Raw genomic sequence first — 20,949 nt, 5'->3', positions numbered from 1 at the left:
AAACCTTTACGGGTGATTTTCCCTTGTAGGATGGGCCAGAAAACCTGCCTCCATCATCCCTAGAGACCTCTGGAATGAAAGATGGAAGGGGGCAAGAGATGGGGAAGCCCAGCTCTGCCACTAATGAGCTAGACGAACTTGGACATATCTCAAGGTCAAATGAAGACAGTAGACTAGATCAGAGGTTCATAAAACTCAGAATCAGAAAATATATATCCTGGATCAAATTAATATAAATCTCAGGGCTGGGCCTGAGGGAATGGTATTTATAAATTTATTTTTATTTATTTGAAAGACAGAAAGACAGAAAGAGAGGGGGAGAAAGATATATTCCACCAGCTGGTTCATTCCCCAAATTAGTTGGGGCTGAACCAAGCCAAAGCCAGGAGCCAGACATCAATCTGGGTCTTCCCAGGCAGGGACTCAAGTACTTCAGCCATCACCTGCTGCCTCCCAGGGTGTGCATTAGCAGGAAGCTGGAATTGGAAGTGGAGCTGGAACTCAAACACAAGCACTCTGATGTGGGACCAGGCTTCCCAAACAGCATCTTAACTGCCGTGCCTAACACATGCCCTGAAACTGGCCTTTCAACAAGTCGCCTAGGAGATCCTTATGCAGCTAAAAGGCACTGGAGTAGGGGGAATTACTCCAGGTTCTAAAAGCAATGGTACCTGCATGTTAATATAGAACAATTCAAACATTTTGGACTGTACTGCAACTTGCATTAAGATATATGAGCGATTTCAAATATATTTTGGCACATTGGGGGCAGGTGTTGTAGTATAGTAGATTAAGCCACCACTTGTAACACTCACATCCCATACCATCACTGGGATGAGTCCTGCCTCCACTTCCTATCCAGCTTCCTGTCTATACCTAGTATGCCTAGGAGGTGGCAGATGATGGCCCAAGTAGTTGGATTCTTGCCATCCACCTGGGAGACCTGGATGGAATTCCTGACTCCTGGCTTTGGTCTGGCCCAACCCTAGCTATTGCAGGTTCTTTAGGGAGTAAACCAGATAGAAAAATTTCCCTCTATTTCTTCCTCAATCTCTCAGTGACTCTGCCTTTCAAATCAATCAATAAATCTTAAAAAAAAATTGGGCACCAAATAACCTTATTTTTTAATTTTTTTTTTTTTTTTTTTTGACAGGCAGAGTGGACAGTGAGAGAGAGAGACAGAGAGAGAAAGGTCTTCCTTTGCCGTTGGTTCACCCTCCAATGGCCGCCGCTGCAGCCGGCGCACCGCGCTGATCCGATGGCAGGAGCCAGGATCCAGGTGCTTTTCCTGGTCTCCCATGGGGTGCAGGGCCCAAGCACCTGGGCCATCCTCCACTGCACTCCCTGGCCATAGCAGAGAGCTGGCCTGGAAGAGGGGCAACCGGGACAGAATCCGGCACCCCGACCGGGACTAGAACCCGGTGTGCCGGCGCCGCAAGGTGGAGGATTAGCCTATTGAGCCACGGCGCCGGCTCTTAATTTCATTTTTCTATGAACTTTCTGAAATCCCTTTATAAGTATTTACTATGGAGATTATATATACAGAATTTCCCTATGTGTGTGTGTGTGTGTGTGTGTGTGTGTGTGTATATATATTTCCTTTTCTATATGTAGTTCTGAAACAGGAATTTCATAGAACATTGCTTTTCCTTATTGTGTGGTTCACTCTATTTTCTCCTCATTTTATTTTTAAATCCACTATACTGATTTCATAATCTACTATTGGGTTGAGATCATTTGAAAAACCTTGTGGGGGCCTGTGCTGTGGCGTAGTGGGCTAAGCCTCTGCCTGTGGTGCTGGCATCCCATATGGGTGCCGGTTCGAGTCCTAGCTGCTCCACTTCCAATCCATCTCTCTGCTAATGCACGTGGGAAAGCAGTAGGGGATGGCCCAAGTGCTTGGGCCCCTGAACCCACATGGGAGACCCAGAAGAAGCTCCTGGCTCCTGGATTTGGATTGGCCCAGGTTTGTTGTGGCCATCTGGGGGAGTGAACCAGTGGAAGGAAGACCTCTTTCTCTCTCTCTGCCTCTCTGTAACTCTGCCTTTCAAATAAATAAATAAAATCTTTAAAAAAAAAACCAAAACTTGTGTTGGGGGTGGGTGTTTGGCTTGGTAGTGAAGATGCTGGTTGGGACATACACATCCCACATCAGAGTGCCTGGGTTTGAGTCCTAATTCCAGCTCCTAACTTCAGCTTCCTAGTAATGAAGACCCTGGGAGTCAGCAGTGATGACTCAAGTCATTGCGTCCCTGTCACTCATATGGAAGCTTGGACAGAACTGCCGGGAGCAGCTCCTGCTGCCTGTTCCAGCAGATGGAAGCTCTCTCTGTCTCTCTCTCTCTGCTTCTCAAAAAAACAAAAACACCCCTCCAAACACCTGGTATGGACAATACTTGATTCAAGAACGAGGGCTTTGCCTGGGCCAGGAAGCCAGACTCTGCAGGAGTCCTCTGGCACAGTGTGCCCATCCCCACGCTGACCAGTGCAGCCCATGAAGGCCCCAGGGGCAGCTAAGCCCAAGATATGAAGCTGCAGAACAGGGGCGCTGGGTGGTAAGTCAGAGCTGAGAAAAGAGGTAGGTGAGCAGCCCAAGGCCAGGCTGTGCAGCTCAGCGGTTGCTATAGAGCCTTCGGCAGTCACACTGCCTCTCAGAACAGGGAAGACCCACAGCCCCTGCAGAGCCCTGATTCTCAATGCTGGAAATCCACCGGAAACCCTGGGCAGCGCTTGCAAAACATCATTACCCACTCCGAGACAGGCTAAACCTCTGATTGAAGTTCTCCACGGAGGCCACTGATCCAGGACTCCAAGAGGCAGGGTCACATCACATACACACACACACACACACACACACACAGAAGTGGGTTTTGAGGTTTCTTTGTTTCTCTTTAGTTTCCCGTGGGAGAAATGGGGATAACAACACCCACCTGTTGTTGTGGGGAGGAAATACCATAAAGTTACTTACTCACAGCTGCTTGGTCAGGGATCACGCCATTCCAACCCTTCCTCAGCAGTCCAATGGGAGCACCCACAGGGGCGGTCCCAGGTCTCAGGTGGGCAGCAGCAGCATGAAGTGACAAGGACATCCAGTCCAGGTGCCAGTGATACTGAACCGAGGGAACTCCCGTTACAGGAACAGAGCTCAGGGGAGGACTTGTGCACTGGGACGAATCCAATTCTAACTCAGGGACCCCAAATGGCCACTTCCCTCCTTCCACACTGAACTTCCACCACAGCACTGGGCCAACAGAGTCCTTCATGAGTGGAAGGTGAGGAGGAGTGGGAGAAGAAGGGGCGGATCTGCCAGCTGGAAGGTGGCTTCAGGAACTCAGATGTAAGAGGTTGAGCAACTGTTTGTGTTATGGGCTTAAGTCCTAACCCCTGGTGCCTGCAAATGTGACCTTACTTGGCAATAGGATCTTTTGCAGATGATCAAAGTAAGACAAGCTCATTAGTGTGGTTTTGATTTGTGTCTTTATGAAAAGGAACTCTGGGGGCCAACATTGTGGCACAGTAGGCTAAGCCACCACCTGTTGCGCTGGAGTCCCGGCTGCTCTGCTTCCCAACGAGCTCCCTGCTAATGCACCTGGGAAAGCAGCAGAAGATGGCCCAAGTGCTGGGCCCTGCACCCGCATAGAGACCTGGAAGAAGCTCCTGGCTCCTGGCTTCAGATCGACCCACCTCCAGCCATTGTGGCCATTTGGGGAGTGAACCAGCAATTGGAAGACCTCTCTCTCTGTCTGTTTCTCTGTCTGTAACTCTACCTCTCTCAAATAAATCTCTCTCTCTAAAAAAAAAAAAAAGGAGGGGAACTCTGGATACAGACAGACATGCACAGAGAGAATGCCATGGAAAGATGAAATATGAGGGTGGGGAGCAGGGTGATGCTCCTACAAACCAAGCAACACCAAAGATGGCCAGCAAGGCACTAGAAACCAGGAGGGAGGTAGGGAACAGGTTTCTCTGACAGCTTGCAGAAGGATCCAGCCCTGCTGACATCTTCATCTTCGACTTCTTGTCTCCAGAATTGGAGACAAACTTCTGTTAAGATACCCAGACTGCAGTACCTTGTTATGGTGGCCCTAGCAAACTAATAGTGTCAGGTCCTTGTTCAAGGGACACACTGTTATGTGCCAAGGTAAAGAGGAGATGCAAGTGCCTCCTTTGAAGGGCTAGAATTACAGAAGTGCAAGCACGTTTTGCCCCATGCGTGACTCCTGAGCCAGGGCTGCACTGGCTGAATTTTGTGCTGCAGTGATCTGGCCTTGAAATAGGGCTTGCGTGGCCAGTGCCGCGACTCACTGGGCTAATCCTCTGCCTGTGGCGCCGGCACCCCACGTCCCGGTTGGGGCACCGGATTCTGTCCCGGATGCTCCTCTTCCAGGCCAGCTCTCTGCTGTGGCCTGGGAAGGCAGTGGAGGATGGCCCAAGTGCTTGGGCCCTGCACCCGCATGGGAGACCAGGAGGAAGCACCTGGCTCCTGGCTTCGGACTGGCGCAGCACTGGCCGTAGCGGCCATCTTGGGGGTGAACCAACAGAAGGAAGACCTTTCTCTCTCTCTTACTGTCTAACTCTGCCTGTAAAAAAAAAAAAAAAAAAAAAAAAAAAAGAAGTGGAGCAGCCTGGATCGAACTGGTGCCCACTTGGGATGCCGGCACTGCAGGCGGTGGCTTTATGCCACAGCACTGGCCCCTCAGACTGTTTATTATTACTTTAAAAATTATTTGTGTGGGAGAGAGAGAGAGAGAGACAAAGAGAGAACTCCCATTCCCAGGGTCACTCCTCAAATGCCTGCAACTGCCCAGTTGCAAAGGTGGCAAAGATCCAGCCTGAGCCTTCACTACTGTCTCCCCACGTCGGCATTGTCAGGAAGCTGTTATCAGGATCGGGGCTCAATCTGGGACTTGAATCCAGGTCCTCTGACACAGGATGTGGGTATCCTGACCAGTGCCAGCCCCAGATTATTATTATTAAGATTTATTTATTTATTTATTTGAAAGGCAGTGTGTGTGTGTGTGTGTGTGTGTGAGAGAGAGAGAGAGAGAGAGAGAGAGGGAGAGAGAGAATCTTCCATCTGCTGGTTTACTCCCCAAACGGCCACATTGACCAAGGCTGGGCCAGGCCAAAGCATGCACCAGTAACTCCATCTGGTAGGTGCCCAAGCACTTGGGCCATCTTACACTGCTTTCCCAGGTGCATTAGCAGGGAGCTGAATCGGAAGTGGAGCAGCTGGGACTTGAATCAGTGCTCACATGTGATGCTGGCATTGCCTTAACCTTCTGTGCCACAACACCGGTCCTGGGGATTATTATTTTTCCCAGATTCCTACTTACCAGGAAGCTATTTTAATACCAAATGCAAAAAGGCCCATCAACTCACCCTCCCCTTTCCACTTGCCTTTCACATATCCATAGTCTGGTCCCTCTTACAGAGCAGGTCACTGGCTGGTGATCCAACAGCCAGCTGGATCTTTCAATGTCCAGTTCCCTTAACCTCCCCACTCAATACAGGAATGGCCACCTCAACTTTCAATACTTTTCTTGTTCGCAGCTAAAATTACCAAGTGCAGGCTTCTTTTGGGGGGCAGCCAAGCCTCCCAGAGGTCAAGCTCACTGCTCTCCACACAAGAATTTGAAGGGTCTTTTAACTTTCTGGTCAGCTTTTAAGTGGGAGCTGTCAGACCGACCCTGCCCCCCGACTTCTGTATGTGATTTGTATGCTGGTATAAAACAGTAATTCCTGATTTTCTCCAAAGGAGTCAGAGGGGGAAAGGAGGAGCAGGAGAGTCCCATGAGGATGAGGAGAATGGAAAGAAAAGGAGAGGAAGGAGAAGAGAGCGCCACGGATGACTGCAGATCTGTGCCAGGTACTCAGCGTAACGCCCTTACCGCCAGCAACTCAGAGACGGCAGGCGGCGTCCTGCACAAAGCTGCACTTGAACCCAGAGCTCCTTCCACTGCATGGAATGAGAGTCACAGGGAGTCTGATACCTCGCTTAACAGCTCTGATGAGAAGACACTGTGATAGGGTAAGGGGGTAGCCAGGCATCTCTGGGGATCATAGTGTCTGTAAAGTCAATGGGTGAGCTCTCCACGGTGTGGCCCTGTGGGCAGCATGGAGAAGGCAGCTGTTTCACTCTGGGAGCTGACAGTCACGCCGGATGTCCACAGCCATGGCACCATAGCCTAGGCAGTGCCCACGCTTGGGTACATGGGCCGGGCGATCCACCCACCATAAATGTTAAGGTTGCTCCTCTTCCAGTCCAGCTCTCTGCTGTGGCCCGGGAAGGCAGTGGAGGATGGCCCGAGTGCTTGGGAACTTGCACCCGCTTGGGAACTCCCTGTCCCCAAATGGGAGACCAGGAGGAAGCACCTGGCTCTTAGCTTTGGATCGGCACAGCGCGCCGGCCGTAGCAGCCATTTGGGGGGTGAACCAACGGAAGGAAGACCTTTCTCTCTGTCTCTCTCTCTCTCTCTCACTGTCTAACTCTGCCTGTCCAAAAAAAAAAAAAAAAAAAAAAAAGTTAACCGTGTCAAACGTGGCACAGTGTCCTTCCAGAATCAGCCAGCGAGACATGCTGTTGGTTGCTGCTTCCCTCCAACTCTGTTTGCTAACTTAAGAGGAAATGGAGCTTTCCGCCTCAGTAACCACAAAATTGGTCTTTGCATCTGTGAAAATGACAGCAATCCTGAACATTAATCAAGTATCAATCACCAGCATGAGTGGGAAATCGAGCTGGAGGCTTTACTCAAGTCTTGTTTTGGGCAAAGCAAAGCCAGCGCTGATTGCAGAAAAAACCCCTGGAGCAGCACAGCAGGGTGGAGAAACCTAAGAGCGGAGGCTGGGGCCGGTTGGGCCTCTGCTGGGCCCCGAGATGGCTGTCTCTTCTGGGCCGCACTTTTCCCACAGTTGCAAAATAAGAAAACATCCTCGCCTCTCAAGTCACTCAAGAATTCGGGGAGAGAACTGCATGTAAAAAGTAGGCTGCACACAGAAGCCCCAGCTTACAGACACACTCAGAGTTATTGGGGGGAACCACTGTTCTGGGGAGAGGTCCCTTCTTTTACCAAAATGAGAACGGGGAATGTATTTAATAGGCACTGTGTCCACACCAGGGAGTATTCTGTTGCCGTTCCCATTCAGGCTTCTGAGCTGCCCTATCTGCTCTGAAGGTGCTTGTTCTCACGTGAGCTGTGCTGCCCAGGTCTCCCTGCGCCTTCACCCCGACTTCCCCGACTCCATCCCCAAATGCAAAACCTAACGCTAATCACAAGGAAGACCAGGCACCCAAATCCAGGGACATTGCCTGTAATTGTTGGAAGCGTCAAGGCCATGAATCGCAGAGACTGAATGACCCCTGATTAAAGGAATTTACCAAATGCAATGGGTAATGCTGGATCTAAAACACATTGGGGAGGGGTTGTTTTGCAGTAAAGAATAATTGGCAACATTTGAATCAGGTCAAATTCATGATATTAATTTCCAGATTTCAGTAATTGTGGGATGGTTATATGAGAGACCATTCTTTGTTTCTAGGAAACACACATTGAAATATGAGGAGTACAGGGACACATTATTTGAAATGTGCTCTCAGAGTGTTCAGAAAATATGTCACATATACAAATGTGTATATATACGCCTGCATTTGTGTCTCGGGGAGGGAGGGTGTGGACTATTTTTGTAACTGTTCCGTCAGTCTGAAGTGACGTTTCTCCCCAGGAAAGCAGGGCACAGCTGACAGCACTGCGTGTCCCCTTTCACTCCATGAGCATCCTTGTCGTGTCCTTTCTCACGTGGGCAGAACACAGGAATCCCTTTCAAACTTCTCATGCCACTCGACTTACAGGCAAATAACATTCCAACTAGAAGGTCCTCAAAGACCACCTAAATCGAACCTTCCAGGCGATGCAACTGGGCGCAGAGGGCCGCTAACTATCATGCTCTTTCCTCTACGTCACAGTGTATGGCCATGCAGTGCGTCAGGCACAAAGGTGCGGCAGATTAGGGCCACATAAATTAGGGGGTCTTTTGGGAGGGAGCAGGAGGCCCTTGAATCAGTGTCTTCCTTTTGACTCCAGAGTGGGCTGTGATTTGCAAAATGTTGGGAAGCTGCTCTAATTTCATTTGTTCCCAGGGCACAGGGCAACACCTATATGCTAAGGAGTCTCACAGTTGCATTTCCAACCTGGCCCTCTGCCTGAAGTCTGCCCTCCCATATCCCACAGCCTACTTTGGCCATGGAATTGGCAGCATGTCCCAGACCAAAGGCCGGGTGGGTTTCTTCCTCCTCCGTGGTTCCTCATCTCAGGTCCAGCACTGCCATTTGCCCATGGGCATTTGCCCATTACGCTGGGCAGGCCCATGCATAAGGACCGCCTTAACCTCCTGCTGACCCCTGGGCTGGGCTGCTCACTTCCAGAGCACCAGCCCTGCCCTCAGGGCCAGCCTCACCAGCCCCATCCAGGACCTACAGGCACCTTCTGACCCATGACCTCTTTCCACTCTGGCCATTGGCACTGTGGTCCCCACCTAGCAACCACACTGAGCCTATCTCCCCTGACTCAGAACTGCCCCAGGCTTCCGAGTCACTTAGAATAGGATCTCAGGCCTCACCAGGGCCCTCCATATCTCTCCTTTTTTTTTTCTTTCTTATTTTACAGGCAGAGTTATAGACAGAGAGAGAGATAGAGACAGAGAGAGACAGAGAGAGACAGAGAGAGAAAGGTTTTTCTTCATTCTCTAATGGCCACCACGGCCAGCGCTGTGCCGATCTGAAGCCAGGAGCCAGGTGCTTCCTCCTGGTCTCCCATGTGGGTGCAGGGGCCCAAGGACCTGGGCCATCCCCCACTGCCCTCCCGGGCCACAGCAGAGAGCTGGACTGGAAGAGGAGCAACCGGGACTAGAACCCGGCGCCCATATGGGATGCTGGCACCGCAGGCAGAGGATTAACCAAGTGAGCCACGGCGCCGGCCCTCTTATCTCTCCTTGCAATGCAAGGCTCCGGCAGCAACCTAGCATGCGCCAGCTCTAGAGGCTTTCCCCTGCTGCGCTCTCTACCTGGAGCCCTGTGACATGCATCCCTGAGGCGAGGGCCTCTCCCCAGCTGCACTCGGATTATCCAACAGCAAGAGCGCTGTACCCTTCCCATGCTGACCTCTCTTCACCTGACAGCAAGCACTTGCCTACTGCCCATACCCCCCGTGGAGTTCCGACAGGGAATCTACACATTCCCTTTGTATCCCAGTCACTGCTTGGACTATAACAGGTGTTCAATAAATATTTGTTGAATCTATGAATGAATGCATTAAGTCAAAAAAAAAAAAAAAAAAGCAAGGAGCACAGCAGGGTATGCAATACACACCCATTTATTTAGAGAAAAATAAATCCAATTAATCATCCCTTAGTATCTGCCAGGGATTGGTTCCAGGAACCCCCTGCAGATCAAATATGGGGGTGCTTAAGTCCCTTCTAGAAAATGGTACAGTATTTGCTCATGACTTCCACAGTCCTCCTGTATATGTTAAACCATCTCAAGGCTACTTCTAATATCTAATACAATGTGAATGGTTGTTATGCTGTATTGTTCAGGGAGTAGTGACAAGGAAAAATTAGGTAGACATTTTCTTTCCTGGATATTTTCTACCTGCGGTTGGTTGGATCTGCGGGTGTGAGACCGCAGATGCGAAGGGTCTTGTTTGTCTTTGGGAGGATTTAACAGCTGTGCCTTCGGGGGGCAAATGGGTGTCTGGAGGCAGAGTATGAGGGAGCTTTTTTGGTGCCTTTGAATTTTGTAGTACATGCATGTGTTACCTATTCAATGAATTGGAAAATGCACTCAGTGAACATCTTTTCACCCAACTCCAAAAGCTGGCCTGGGTGGGAGCCATGGCTTCTCTGGCAAGCCCGCTTTGAGGGTCTTGTGATGCTCCCTGTCGGACCTGTTAACGTGGCTGGATGTTCTTAACCCTGATAAAATGACTGGAGAAGACAGATTCATAGCAACCTCAGTTTGCACTTGTGTGAAGGGACAAGGAGCAGTGCAAGCATGCCCTTGCACTGGACTTGGACTTTGGATGCCTGGCACAGGACTCCAGCTCTTTCCTCCTGTGGGCCTCTGGGCCTCCAGATGGCCTATGGGACCATCTGGCCACTGTGGGTCTCAGCTTCTGGCGTTTCTTTCCAGCTCTATGGTTCTGCAGTTTGCTTGATTGGATGCTACCTGTGGCATCACACATAGGACAAATCCCATGCTGTGCCCCCTGCACTCCATGCCCCCATGGCAGCCATGTCTCAGGAATCCTCCAGCCAGCCAGGATCCCATCCAGGTGAACTCTCGCTTACCTGAGCTTGGAAGGGCTCAGCCAGATAGCCAAGTCTCACCCTCCTGCTTCTAGAGACACCTTCTTCAAGCCTGAGGCTTGTGGCTTGTGCACTCTGTGCCCCTGCCAACTTTATCAGCCAAGTGAAGTGCACTGGGCAGTTGTCATGCATGAGCCAAGTCAAACAACTCTTGGGGCCAGGCGTGGACAGCGCTGCCTCTGTGTCCTCAGAGCTGGGCCCACCCTGGAGATGGGGCAGAATGTTAGGTGGTTTCATGAGCCAGCAGGGCAGGCTAACTAAACTGAACTTTCCTGAAACATGCTGGCCAGAAAACTCTGTGAAAGAGAAGAGCTTTCTGTGCCCTGTGTCAGGAGAGGGCCTGTGTTGGGGACAGGTGGGAGAAGAAGCAATACTTGGGCATGGATTTCCACGTTATGTGCATGATGGGAAGAAAGGGAAGGGCATGGAGGCACAGGGAATTTGCCTCCCACTCTGGAATGCCCCATTTATTGCTTTCCTTACTAGCTTTATCTTTCCGACAATTTCAGATGGAAACCAATGTCAGGATCAGCTAAACCCCATCTACACATACCAGTAAGGTGGGAAAGAGTTGTCTGGGAGTGTTTTGGGATTCAGAGGGAATTCTCTACAGGATCAAAAAATTTTTCTTCACATAGTCCTCAAAACAGAATTGAGAGATGACTCAGGGCACGGGTGAGTAAGAAAGGGAAAAACAATCAGGCCAGGAGTCAAACGCGAATGAGAAACTTCCAGAAGTTTCACGATATTCACAGGTTGCTTCCAGCCAGGGCTTTTCCGCTTAGTTCTGCCTTTACTGTGGCAGCTCAAGAGTCCTGGTGTTTGGAGCTGGGGGGCGGGAGGCACACAAACTTGTCACACTCTGCAAAGGGGTGGTATGTGAGGTCGGGAAGAGTTCATCCTCGGATATGAAAAAGGAGACGAGGAACACGTAGGCTGGCGGGTTCCAAATGGAGGAGGTCAGGTCACCTGAGGCTGGGGTAGGGCCTGCACTTTCTTTATTTCAAAAAGCTCCAGATCTGACTGTAATTCAACCCATTTGTCTGTTGTCGCCTCTGCTTCCCCATCCCCCAGGTCCAGACTCATGGGTGAGAATCACTGTCAGCTGAGTTTTGGACACTTACTGCCAAAAAATGGATCGGCTTGTGAGGTTTCTTCTGGCATCATAAACATTAAATTGGAAGCCACCTATAACATCTGCACCCGCTCTGAATCAAGTGGGAGATTTGATTTTTAATTAAATGCACTTAGAACTGTGTGCAGACTGCGGGCACCTTAGGAGGAAGCTGATGTTGGGAAGCCTGCTTTGATGCCAAAGGAAGGTGAAGTCCACGTTTCCAGCCGCCTAGGCCTGCTCTGCTGTCGGGCAGCGTGAGCTTCAAACAGCACACTCTGTGAGCACTTAAATAGGATGGGAATGCACTGTTACAGTTGCAATTACACTTTCCAAAATGACATGTGCATCAATCATTCTTCAAAATCGGTAAGGAGTCCCCCACTGCTCCTCAAAATAAAGCCCTCAGTCTTGGCAACAGCCTTCCAAGACCCGGCTCCTAAGTGGTCCTCCACACTGGCTCCCCACGTCCCTCTTGCAACCCACTCCCATCACTTCAAGTTGACTGGTGCCTGACTGTGGTGTCTGCTTCTTCCTTAATGTTGTGATCGCTACATGGGATTCTATCACTGGGATTATGGATGTATCTGGACTTCACTACTGACATCTTTATATCTCTTGAATATTTTTCTACCTTTCTCCTCTGTGTTTTGCCAGATAGGGTCCAAGGAATCATTCAGTCCAGTGGTTCTCAACTTTGCCTGATCATGGGGGTATGAGATTATGGGATGGGAAGGTGGGAGGGTATCACATGCATTCCAAGTGTGTCCCCGTGACTTCCCACCGACAAAACACCCCCATTTAACCAGTACCCATTTAACTAGTACCCAGATCAAGACAGAGAACATGACCAGCACCCACGAAAGAGTATGTCTTTTTAAACATTTCTAAAAATGGTCTAGTTATCTGACATGCTGATTTCTGGATATGCTGTAACATGAGGGAGGCCAAGAATGGTCTGGGACACATAAGCCCTAACCGGAATTCTGTGAGGATGGACTTAAACTTGTGTCACCTCCGGTTGCTTTTGACCTTGATGGTATGGATGTCTTGCAGAAGTCAGGGCTCGTCATCATGGAGCCAACCACACACACCTCGTTCACAAGTCAGACAAGCCGAGGGATCCAGGAGGCAGAGCAGCTGCAGACTCAGCTGGCAGCAAAAGTGGCTGCTGCCTCCCTTCTGTTCGTCAGCTCTCCCAAGAAGCCCCTCTTGGCCTATCAGGATTAGTAACCTGCAGGACAGGGCACTCCGGGGAATGCAGCCTAGCCCCGCCAAGCAGACACGTGACAAAGCCTCCACAGCACATCTGACCGTCACTCTCAATCTGGGCTACATGCTGGTCAGCTGACTTAACAGATGCAAACCTCATACTAGCCCCAACCTGGGTCCTAAGATCAATTCTATTCTCTTTTTGTCCCAAGGGGAGCATGAAAAGATCAGGTTGTTTTTCTCTAAGGTTCTAAAACATTTTTCTCGTTATCCTGCCTTCCTCCATCTGTCTATTGTCTCCAAGGCAACACAGCCAGAACCGCCCAGCAGCCCTCAGCACAGTGGCTGGGCCTTGAACTAAGCCATACCAGGTTTTTCTCCTGGTGCTAAGTGGATTAGGAGCAGTCGGAAGACTCTGAGCTTATCCTCACACCATCAAGCTAAGGCTGAACTGAAGACTTGGAAGTTTTCACTATTAAGCTTCTAAATTAAGCCTCTCTTCCTTCTAGGCACAGACTAATTAAGTGATTATAACACAGCAAAATGGTTGGTGAGCACTTAACCACGATGATGCGAGCAGGCGAGCTGGCAAGTCAGTGCTGCTGGCTCAAGGGTGGCCGAGCCCTTCTCAAGGATGCCGGAAGAGAAGCCAACGCAGGCCCACTGAGGGAAGGGAAGTGGGAAAAGAACTGAGGGCTGGACAGACTCTGCTTCAACCTCCAGTGCTGCCAACAACTGGCTGTGGGGCCCCGGGGAAGCCATGGGGATTTTCTAAGCCTCAACAGCAGCTTTAGCTCCTACACAGGGTCGCTGAGAACGGAGATGACCCAATGGAGTCCAGAGGCACAGATATTTCTAGGTGTGGCGGTATGCATTTCTACTTCTGTGACAGACCATGCTGGTATAAGGCAATGGTCAGGGAGACTATGAGTTATTATAGACCCTTCTTCTTTCTGTTACCATCTATGGTGTAGTTCTTCCTTTTTTCTTTCTTTCTTTGTACACGTGCACACACGCACAGGTCTTTCATCTACTGATTCACACCCTGAATGTCTGCAACAGCCAGGACCGGGCCAGGCTACGGCTTGGATCTGGGAACTCAATCCAGGTCTCCCCAGATAGGGTTATTTCTAATGAGGTCTGTTGAAATGTGAGGCTTTTTATTTTTCAGGTGTTCTTTTAAAAATTTATTTATTTGGAGAGAGAGAGAGAGAGAGTGTGTGTGTGTGTGTGTGTGTGAGAGAGAGAGAGAGAGAGAGAGAGAGAGAGAGAGAGAGAGAGAGAGAATCTTGTTTCCTGGTTCACTCCTCAAATGCCCACACAGCTGAGGCTGGGCTAGGCCAAAGATAGGATGTGGAACTCAATCTGGGTTTCCCACTATGGGTGGTATGGCCCTGACAGCCATCACCTGTTGCCTCCCAGGATCTACATAGCAGGAAGCTAGAACTGGGAGTGGAGTCAGAACTTCAACTCAGGCACTCTGAAAATGAGAAATCTGAAATGAGATGCAGTGGCCTCAAGCAGTGTCTTACCGGCCAGGCCAAATGCCCACCCTGGAATGAAGGCTTTAAAGTAAAGGAATGCACCCCTGTAAGAGGGAGAGGTGTGCCAGAGAATATCCTAAAATCACACCAGGGAGTGGCTCCTTCAGACTGGTACTGCAGAGGACAACAGGGAAGTGGGCACTCAGAGGAGGGTTAAGTTCCCTGAAGCAAACCTCTGAACAGAGGAGTGAAGGCAGACAGCAATGGGTCTTGGCTTTCCTTTAGGGGAGGTGGGCGGGTACCCAGTTCACTGTGAAAAGTAATAGCGAAGGCTGGTGCCGCGGCTCACTAGGCTAATCCTCTGCCTTGCGGCGCCTGCACAACGGGTTCTAGTCCCGGTCGGGGCGCCGGATTCTGTCCCGGTTGCCCCTCTTCCAGGCCAGCTCTCTGCTGTGGCCAGGGAGTGCAGTGGAGGATGGCCCAAGTGCTTGGGCCCTACACCCCATGGGAGACCAGGAGAAGTACCTGGCTCCTGCCATCGGATCAGCGCGGTGCGCCAGCCGCAGCGTGCCGGCCGCGGTGGCCATTGGAGGGTGAACCAATGGCAAAGGAAGACCTTTCTCTCTGTCTCTCTCTCTCACTGTCCACTCTGCCTGTCAAAAAAAAAAAAAAAAAAAAAAAGTAACAGCGAGATAATAACTATCTTAGTGGAAGCAGGGAAAAAACAAAGACCAGGGGAGGCAGAACTCAGAGAAGCTCTGTTTCTCCCTCTGTTTCTCCCTCTCATTTCTGAACACACTGCTGGGCACTCCCACTAGTGAATTTCCAGCTGGGTTTACCAATGCCTGCTTAGTGAGAAAAAGGAGACTTATTCTATAGAAGAACCTACCCCCAAGAGCCAAATTCCTCAATGATTGCAGGTAGTGGGAACCCCAAGGAGACTCATTAAAAGGACAACTTTTTATCATTGGCCGAAGCGCAGGCACTGAGAACCACACCAAACAAAGGCAGAATGTGTTGGGAATGATGGCACCCTAGGCACACACCACAGAAACCACCGCTCAAAGGAAGGGACAGAAGCTGGCCAGCCACTGATGCCCCGCTGTGCACCTTGCCTGCTTGCAGCCGCTACCTCCCTCTAAAAGGACACAGAACTCCGACCTCCTGACTTCGCTGTTTACTCCCTTGGGTTTCTTTACAGCAAGATGACCCCAGGGTATATGCTTAGAGACTACCTTAGTCTTCTCACTGTCCTATGCCTTTGACATGACCAGATTCCCCTCCATCGATTTCTTTTCTTTACAGTTTATCTGCTGAAGATTCAGAGCACCACACCCGCAGTTTCTCACTGTGTGGTTGATGCTCTTGTGCATACCTGTACATCCAAATGCAACCATTTTTTAAAAAAGAATTATTTATTTGAAAGGTAGAGTATAGAATGACAAAGAGAGACAGACATACAGACACACACACATACACAGAAAAAGAGAGAGGGAGAGGGAGGGAGGGAGAGAGGGAGAGAGAAAAAGAGAATCTTCAATCCACTGGTTCACTCCCCAAATACCCGCAACAGATAATGGCTGGGCTAGTCCAAAGCCAGGAGCCAAGATCACCATCAGGGTTTCCCACTTGGGTACAGGGGCCCAAGTATTTAGGCCATCTTCAGCTGCCTTCACCAGTGCATTAGCAGGGAGCTAGATTGGAAGCGAAGCAGCCATCTTATATCAGTTCTCTGAAATAAGATGATGGCATCACCTGCAGTGCCAGCCACAGCAGCCCTAAGGCACCCATTTTTAATGCAAATGATCACCTGTGTAAGAAAGCCCTGTATGCAAGTCGTGTTGCTAAGGAGTACGTGACCTGGCCTAATCCTTTCCTCCCCAGTGTGTGGGCAAATGGAGTTCTCACACACGGGTAATGAGGCAGGGGAGGCACACAACGAGGGAGCTCTCCATGAAACTAGTGATTTATAAAAACTTTTTTCTTTTTTTCGAATTGCAAGTAGCCAGGGATCGCTTCCCTTTATCATCTTCCAATACAGTCACTTCAGCAGGAAACAGTTGAAATGGGGTCTGGCCTCATGTTATGCTTTGAGGTCCAGCAATGTATACATTAGACTTTATCAAAGATGCATAATAGGAGGCTGGGTGTAGCAAAAACCTAAGGAATCTAACCCACTAACCAGACTCACCAAGTGTCATACATACATATCACAGATGAAAGGAAGATTAGAACTGGCCCTTTACCTATGGTTTGGAGCAAGAGAAAGAAGCTTTCAAAGTTTTTCCTTTCTCCCATCTCGGCATGCAGTCCCATGAACATGATAATAATTAGCATTTGCGAAAGGTTTTATCAACTATTGACATAAGGAAGTGCACATCCACTTAGTGGTGACCTCCAACACCCCCAGTAAGTCCAGGACCCTAAATTATATGCTCCTGTGCTATGGCACTCACCAAATGGACAAAAGAAAGGAGCAGTGTCATGCGATGAGGTGGGAGGTTTTTCAAACCCTTAGAATTAAGTACGTGTGGGGTCTGTTTTGATTTGTAGAAGGGGAAAAAGGTCCCCTAACAGATGGTTATGATAAAAGGACCCAAAAGTCAAGGTACTTTTCAAACCCAATAGGCCACTGACATTACTTTCAAAACTATGACATCATGGTTACAGCCACAGAAAGGGTGGAAAAAACAGCAAAGGAGAAAAAAAGGAATTAGGCAGAGTGTCTCAATGAGCACATGTGGGCTATGTATGCCCCTATCTTTTGCTGGCTCTTTTAAGGACATTTGTCTAAGCGACCATGATTGTGAGGCCTCTTTCCTGCTCACACTAGAGGCTGGAGCGGAGGTGGGAAAAGATTAACTGGGAGAAGGATTTGATGCACATTTGACAGGTGGACTGATTTCTTCCCTGGGCTCAAGGGTTTTAAAAACCTGCTTGCAAGACTGGGTTCCTGTTCTTAACAGTGGAGATGGTAAGAGATTTCCAACCCTGATTTTACAATGCTCTAGGGTATATCCAATTATTACTATGTATGCATTTAAAATTCTGAAAGCCAAATTAATTTAAATTCCTCTTCACCCCAAAAGCAAATCTAATTCAAAAGCTTTTTCTCAGCTGTCATCCTAGTCTACCTTTCTGAAAGATTTGCTTCTCCTTCTTGGAGGCACCTCCTGCCTGGCTCAGAGACACTACTTTTCTGATGGTTCGAGTCTAACCATTCGGCTTCCGCGGCGGCTCTTCCCGGTCGTGGGGGGATCGTTAGGAATTCTGTACAACTCTTTCTTACGCCTGTTCCTCCTTCCGGCCCCCTTCTCAGCCCCCACTCCCAAGCCCCTCAGGGACTCCTCTCTTCTTGAGATTTCCCATCCCAGCCTGTAAGAGCTTTGGGGGATGAAACTGCCGGAGGGCAGGCCGGGCTGAGGCCCAGCAGTGGTGTCTCAAGGAAAACCAGGACTTAGACAAGGGGATAAATCCATCATGGCTTCATGGTTCATGATGAGTTGAGCTGGGTCTAAGCGTGTGACATGCATTATGGGTTTAATCCTCACACAGCCTCCCTGAAAATCCGTGATTATACCCATTTTCCACACATGAGAAGATTTAAGCTCAGGCAGGCCAAGGCCACGCCGAGGCAGGCTGAGCTGTGAACTCGCACCAGTGCATTCTCCGTCTGAAGCGGGAGATTGTGCCTTGTGTTTCTGGAAGCACTGCAGAGCTGTGGGGTTCGCTTCTTTAGTGGGCCAGTGGGAGGCCAGATCAGCGGTTCCACTTCCAGCTCGACAGTTCAGTGCCACACAGTCTTGGCAGAGGGCCCTGCCCTGCCATGCCTGGCTTTTCCCAGGAAGACAGGGGGTGTGTGTGAGCTCCTTACTCTTACGCCTGCCTGGCTGGAAGGCGGTGGCTCGTCCCAGGACTGTGCCATCTGTGGAGGGACCAGGGCCTTCGGATTCTTATGTGGCAAACTATGTGCATCGGGTCAGAGGAAACCAGTCTGCTGAGAGACCAAACATTTGAGCACAAGGCTGTCACAGAAAGTCCTGGATCTGAGAGATGGGGGAAGAGGATGGAGACCTGCATGATTCTGTCTTTAGATCAGCAAGGCGCTCATGGCATCTCTGTTGAAGGGGACCACGGGGCAGCAGGGGCTGGGGGAGCTTCAAACCCTCTCCTTGAGCATTTCAAAGTCTCCTTGAATATTGCCCCCTTTCCCCACAAATCCAATTCCACACCTCCAACTACTTCACAGAAACAACATATTTGGTGGCCTTTTAGTCCTAGCCTGTTCTTGCTGTTTCCTACTGAGTACCTAGTATTGTCAGGCAGGTTTGGAGCACTGGGGTGAAGCTGAATGTGGAAATAGCCACAGGGCTTCATTTATTCATCATATCTTTCTCAACAGGGGCCGGCCCTGAGACGGTAGGCATGGAGCTTGCATCTAGCCTGGGCTACTCACTCCCAAGGCCCACACAGAAGCAGACCAAGCTAGGTGGATGCCCTGCGAGGTTAGGCGAGGCCTGAGCCGCTGTGCTGGAGGAGAAGCAATCAAAAGGACTAGAAGCTTTGGGTGCATACGTGTGTGTACACAGGTGTGTGCATGCGCATGCACCCGAGAGTCACTTACCCCAGGTGGATGGTGGTGGTGGAGAGTGGGGTGTGGGCAGAGAGAGCAAAGAGAGCACAGGACTCTGTGATGACTCCCAGCTGGGTCTCATCCTGCACGCTGCTGTTTACACGTGCGACCTGATTCCTACCAGAACCCAGGGAGTTAAACATGAAACTACCCTTGAAACCGAAACCAATTATCCATGCAATTTATTAAGTAACGGCAGTTTCTGGGCCTTATTAAAATAAATGTTTAGTGTATTTTCTTATCCTCTGACGTTCACTTCTTCACTTGTCAGCACCCGCTGGCAGCAGCTGGAGTAATCTCACCAATTTTGCTGTATGTGCAAATCAATTTGATCTCCCCCCCAAAGATAAAAATCAGTAAAGTGATTAAGTTACAATTAAGGCATGTCATTGAAAGCACAGACAACACGAAAAGGCCGAAGAGGAATTGCCTTGAGGTCACCAGTGACTTCTTCCTGACCAAGTGAAATGATTCCCTGCCCCACCCCCACCCTTATTCTCTTTGCCTGCTCTATTGTATGTGCCACCGTGGGTGGATCCACAAGCCTCCTCCAGCTTGAAATTCTCTCCTCTTCTGGCTCCCATATGATATCTGTGGGCAAGGCTCTTCTCTTTTCACCATACTGACTCCCTCACAATCAGCCCATCCATGCATCCATCCATCCATGCATCCATGCATCCATTCATGCATCCATCCATCCACGCATGCAACAGGTGTTTAATGACTCAATGTACAAGGCACTGGGAAAAACAACAATATTTACTTATGTCTGTTTTTGACAGTTTTAAGAAATGCTGTTGCATATGTTATTTCATTAAATTATCACTGTAACCATATGAGATTGCTGTGAATATTCCCATTTTATTGATGAGGAAACAGGCAGGTTTTATTGATGAGGAAACAGTTCTGTGATTTATTTAAAACAGCATAGCCAGCAGGTGGCAGAGTCTGGACATGAATTCAGGTTTTCATCCCGTTAAGAATGCATAATGGTCCTCTCCCATAGAGTGGTCGGGGATAATTTCTTGACTAGTCTCACTGTTCCTAAATATATATCGTAATCCAGTCAACACATGCTTTTTAACACTGTGCCAGGCTCAAAGGGATGCAGAAGCTGGGTGCCTGCCCTCACAAAGCTTGTGGTGTGGCTGGGGAGACAGACATCGAATATATGTTCACACAACAAATACTTGGTTTTCAATGCATGAGAATTAGGGAAGTCTCCCCAGAGGGACAAGTAGTCACTACAATATATTCTTAAGGATGAGCCAGAGTTAGCTTTGGGAAGAGAGGATGAAAGAAAATCATACAGACAGCGAGGAGGAAAGCATGTGCAAGGGCTCTGTGGCAGGAAGACCCACTGGGCTGAAATTTTGAAGGCCAGTGTGACTGGCACATGCAGAGTGAAAGGGAGCCTGGCACTGGAAGTGGTGCAGACCACACAAGACTTTGCAGCAGCCATGACAGTGATTTTTTTTTTTTTTTTTTTTAAGCTTAGGAGGAATGGGAAGCCATAAGTCGAGAGAATGACATGGTTAACTCTGATTCTGATTCTGACTTCAGTGGGCAGAATGGGTTGTAGAGGAGCGAGAGTGGAAGCAGGGCAAACGGCTGAAAGGCTCTGGCAGTTGTCCAGGTGAGAAGTGATGGTAGCTTGGGCCAGGGTGGTGGTGGTGGAAATGGAGAGAAGACCCCCACAGGTGCCCCCTATGCTGCTCCAGCCCATTTTCTCACTAGACCCTGCCACCAGAGTGTGCTCACGAATTTGCAGTACATGGAAGCTTGTCCACACTTCAGGGCTGTGCTGGAGTCTCTCCCAGGAAGCCTTCTCCAGACAATGCCAGTCCCCCGAGGTCTCTCAGAAGTTGTGCATGTCTTCTGCACTGCCCATCCTCACACCTGATGCTTCTCTATGGCTCTGGTCCACTCCTGGAGATGCCTTCATTTCTCTTGTTGTCTTGCTTTCTCCCTTTGGAAAGTAAATGCTTTGTTGGCATTTGCTGAATGGTATCAACAGGGCTCCTTTGGAAATTACATTTGTAAATGATTACTCATGCCAATTGCCTTTTTCTCCCCCTAAATTAAACATTGGCTGCTTATATCTGTCTTCATGATCTTGTTCTATCAAAACATATGTTCCAAAT

General features: G+C 49.5%; 1 protein-coding gene across 22 annotated transcripts in view; it reads right to left on the bottom strand.

The window, feature by feature from the left end:
• The window catches only part of ATXN7L1 (ataxin 7 like 1), a 285,586-nt gene that overhangs the window by 135,880 nt on the left and 128,757 nt on the right, over positions 1-20,949 (bottom strand). The window contains exon 4 of one of the 22 annotated variants that reach the window (XM_051848841.3): positions 19,547-20,774. The exons of the other annotated variants lie outside the window; for them this stretch is intronic. Within the exon in view, the coding sequence (XP_051704801.1) occupies positions 20,716-20,774 (59 nt within the window). The 3' untranslated portion in view covers positions 19,547-20,715. Of the gene's footprint in view, positions 1-19,546; positions 20,775-20,949 lie in introns of those variants that run through there. 22 annotated transcript variants of the gene reach the window in all.

This window comes from Oryctolagus cuniculus, chromosome 3 (genome assembly GCF_051225735.1).
Source record: "Oryctolagus cuniculus isolate XC-2025 breed Fujian yellow rabbit chromosome 3, ASM5122573v1, whole genome shotgun sequence".
NCBI classification, from domain to species: domain Eukaryota; kingdom Metazoa; phylum Chordata; class Mammalia; order Lagomorpha; family Leporidae; genus Oryctolagus; species Oryctolagus cuniculus.
This window is presented reverse-complemented; position numbering and strand designations above follow the sequence as displayed.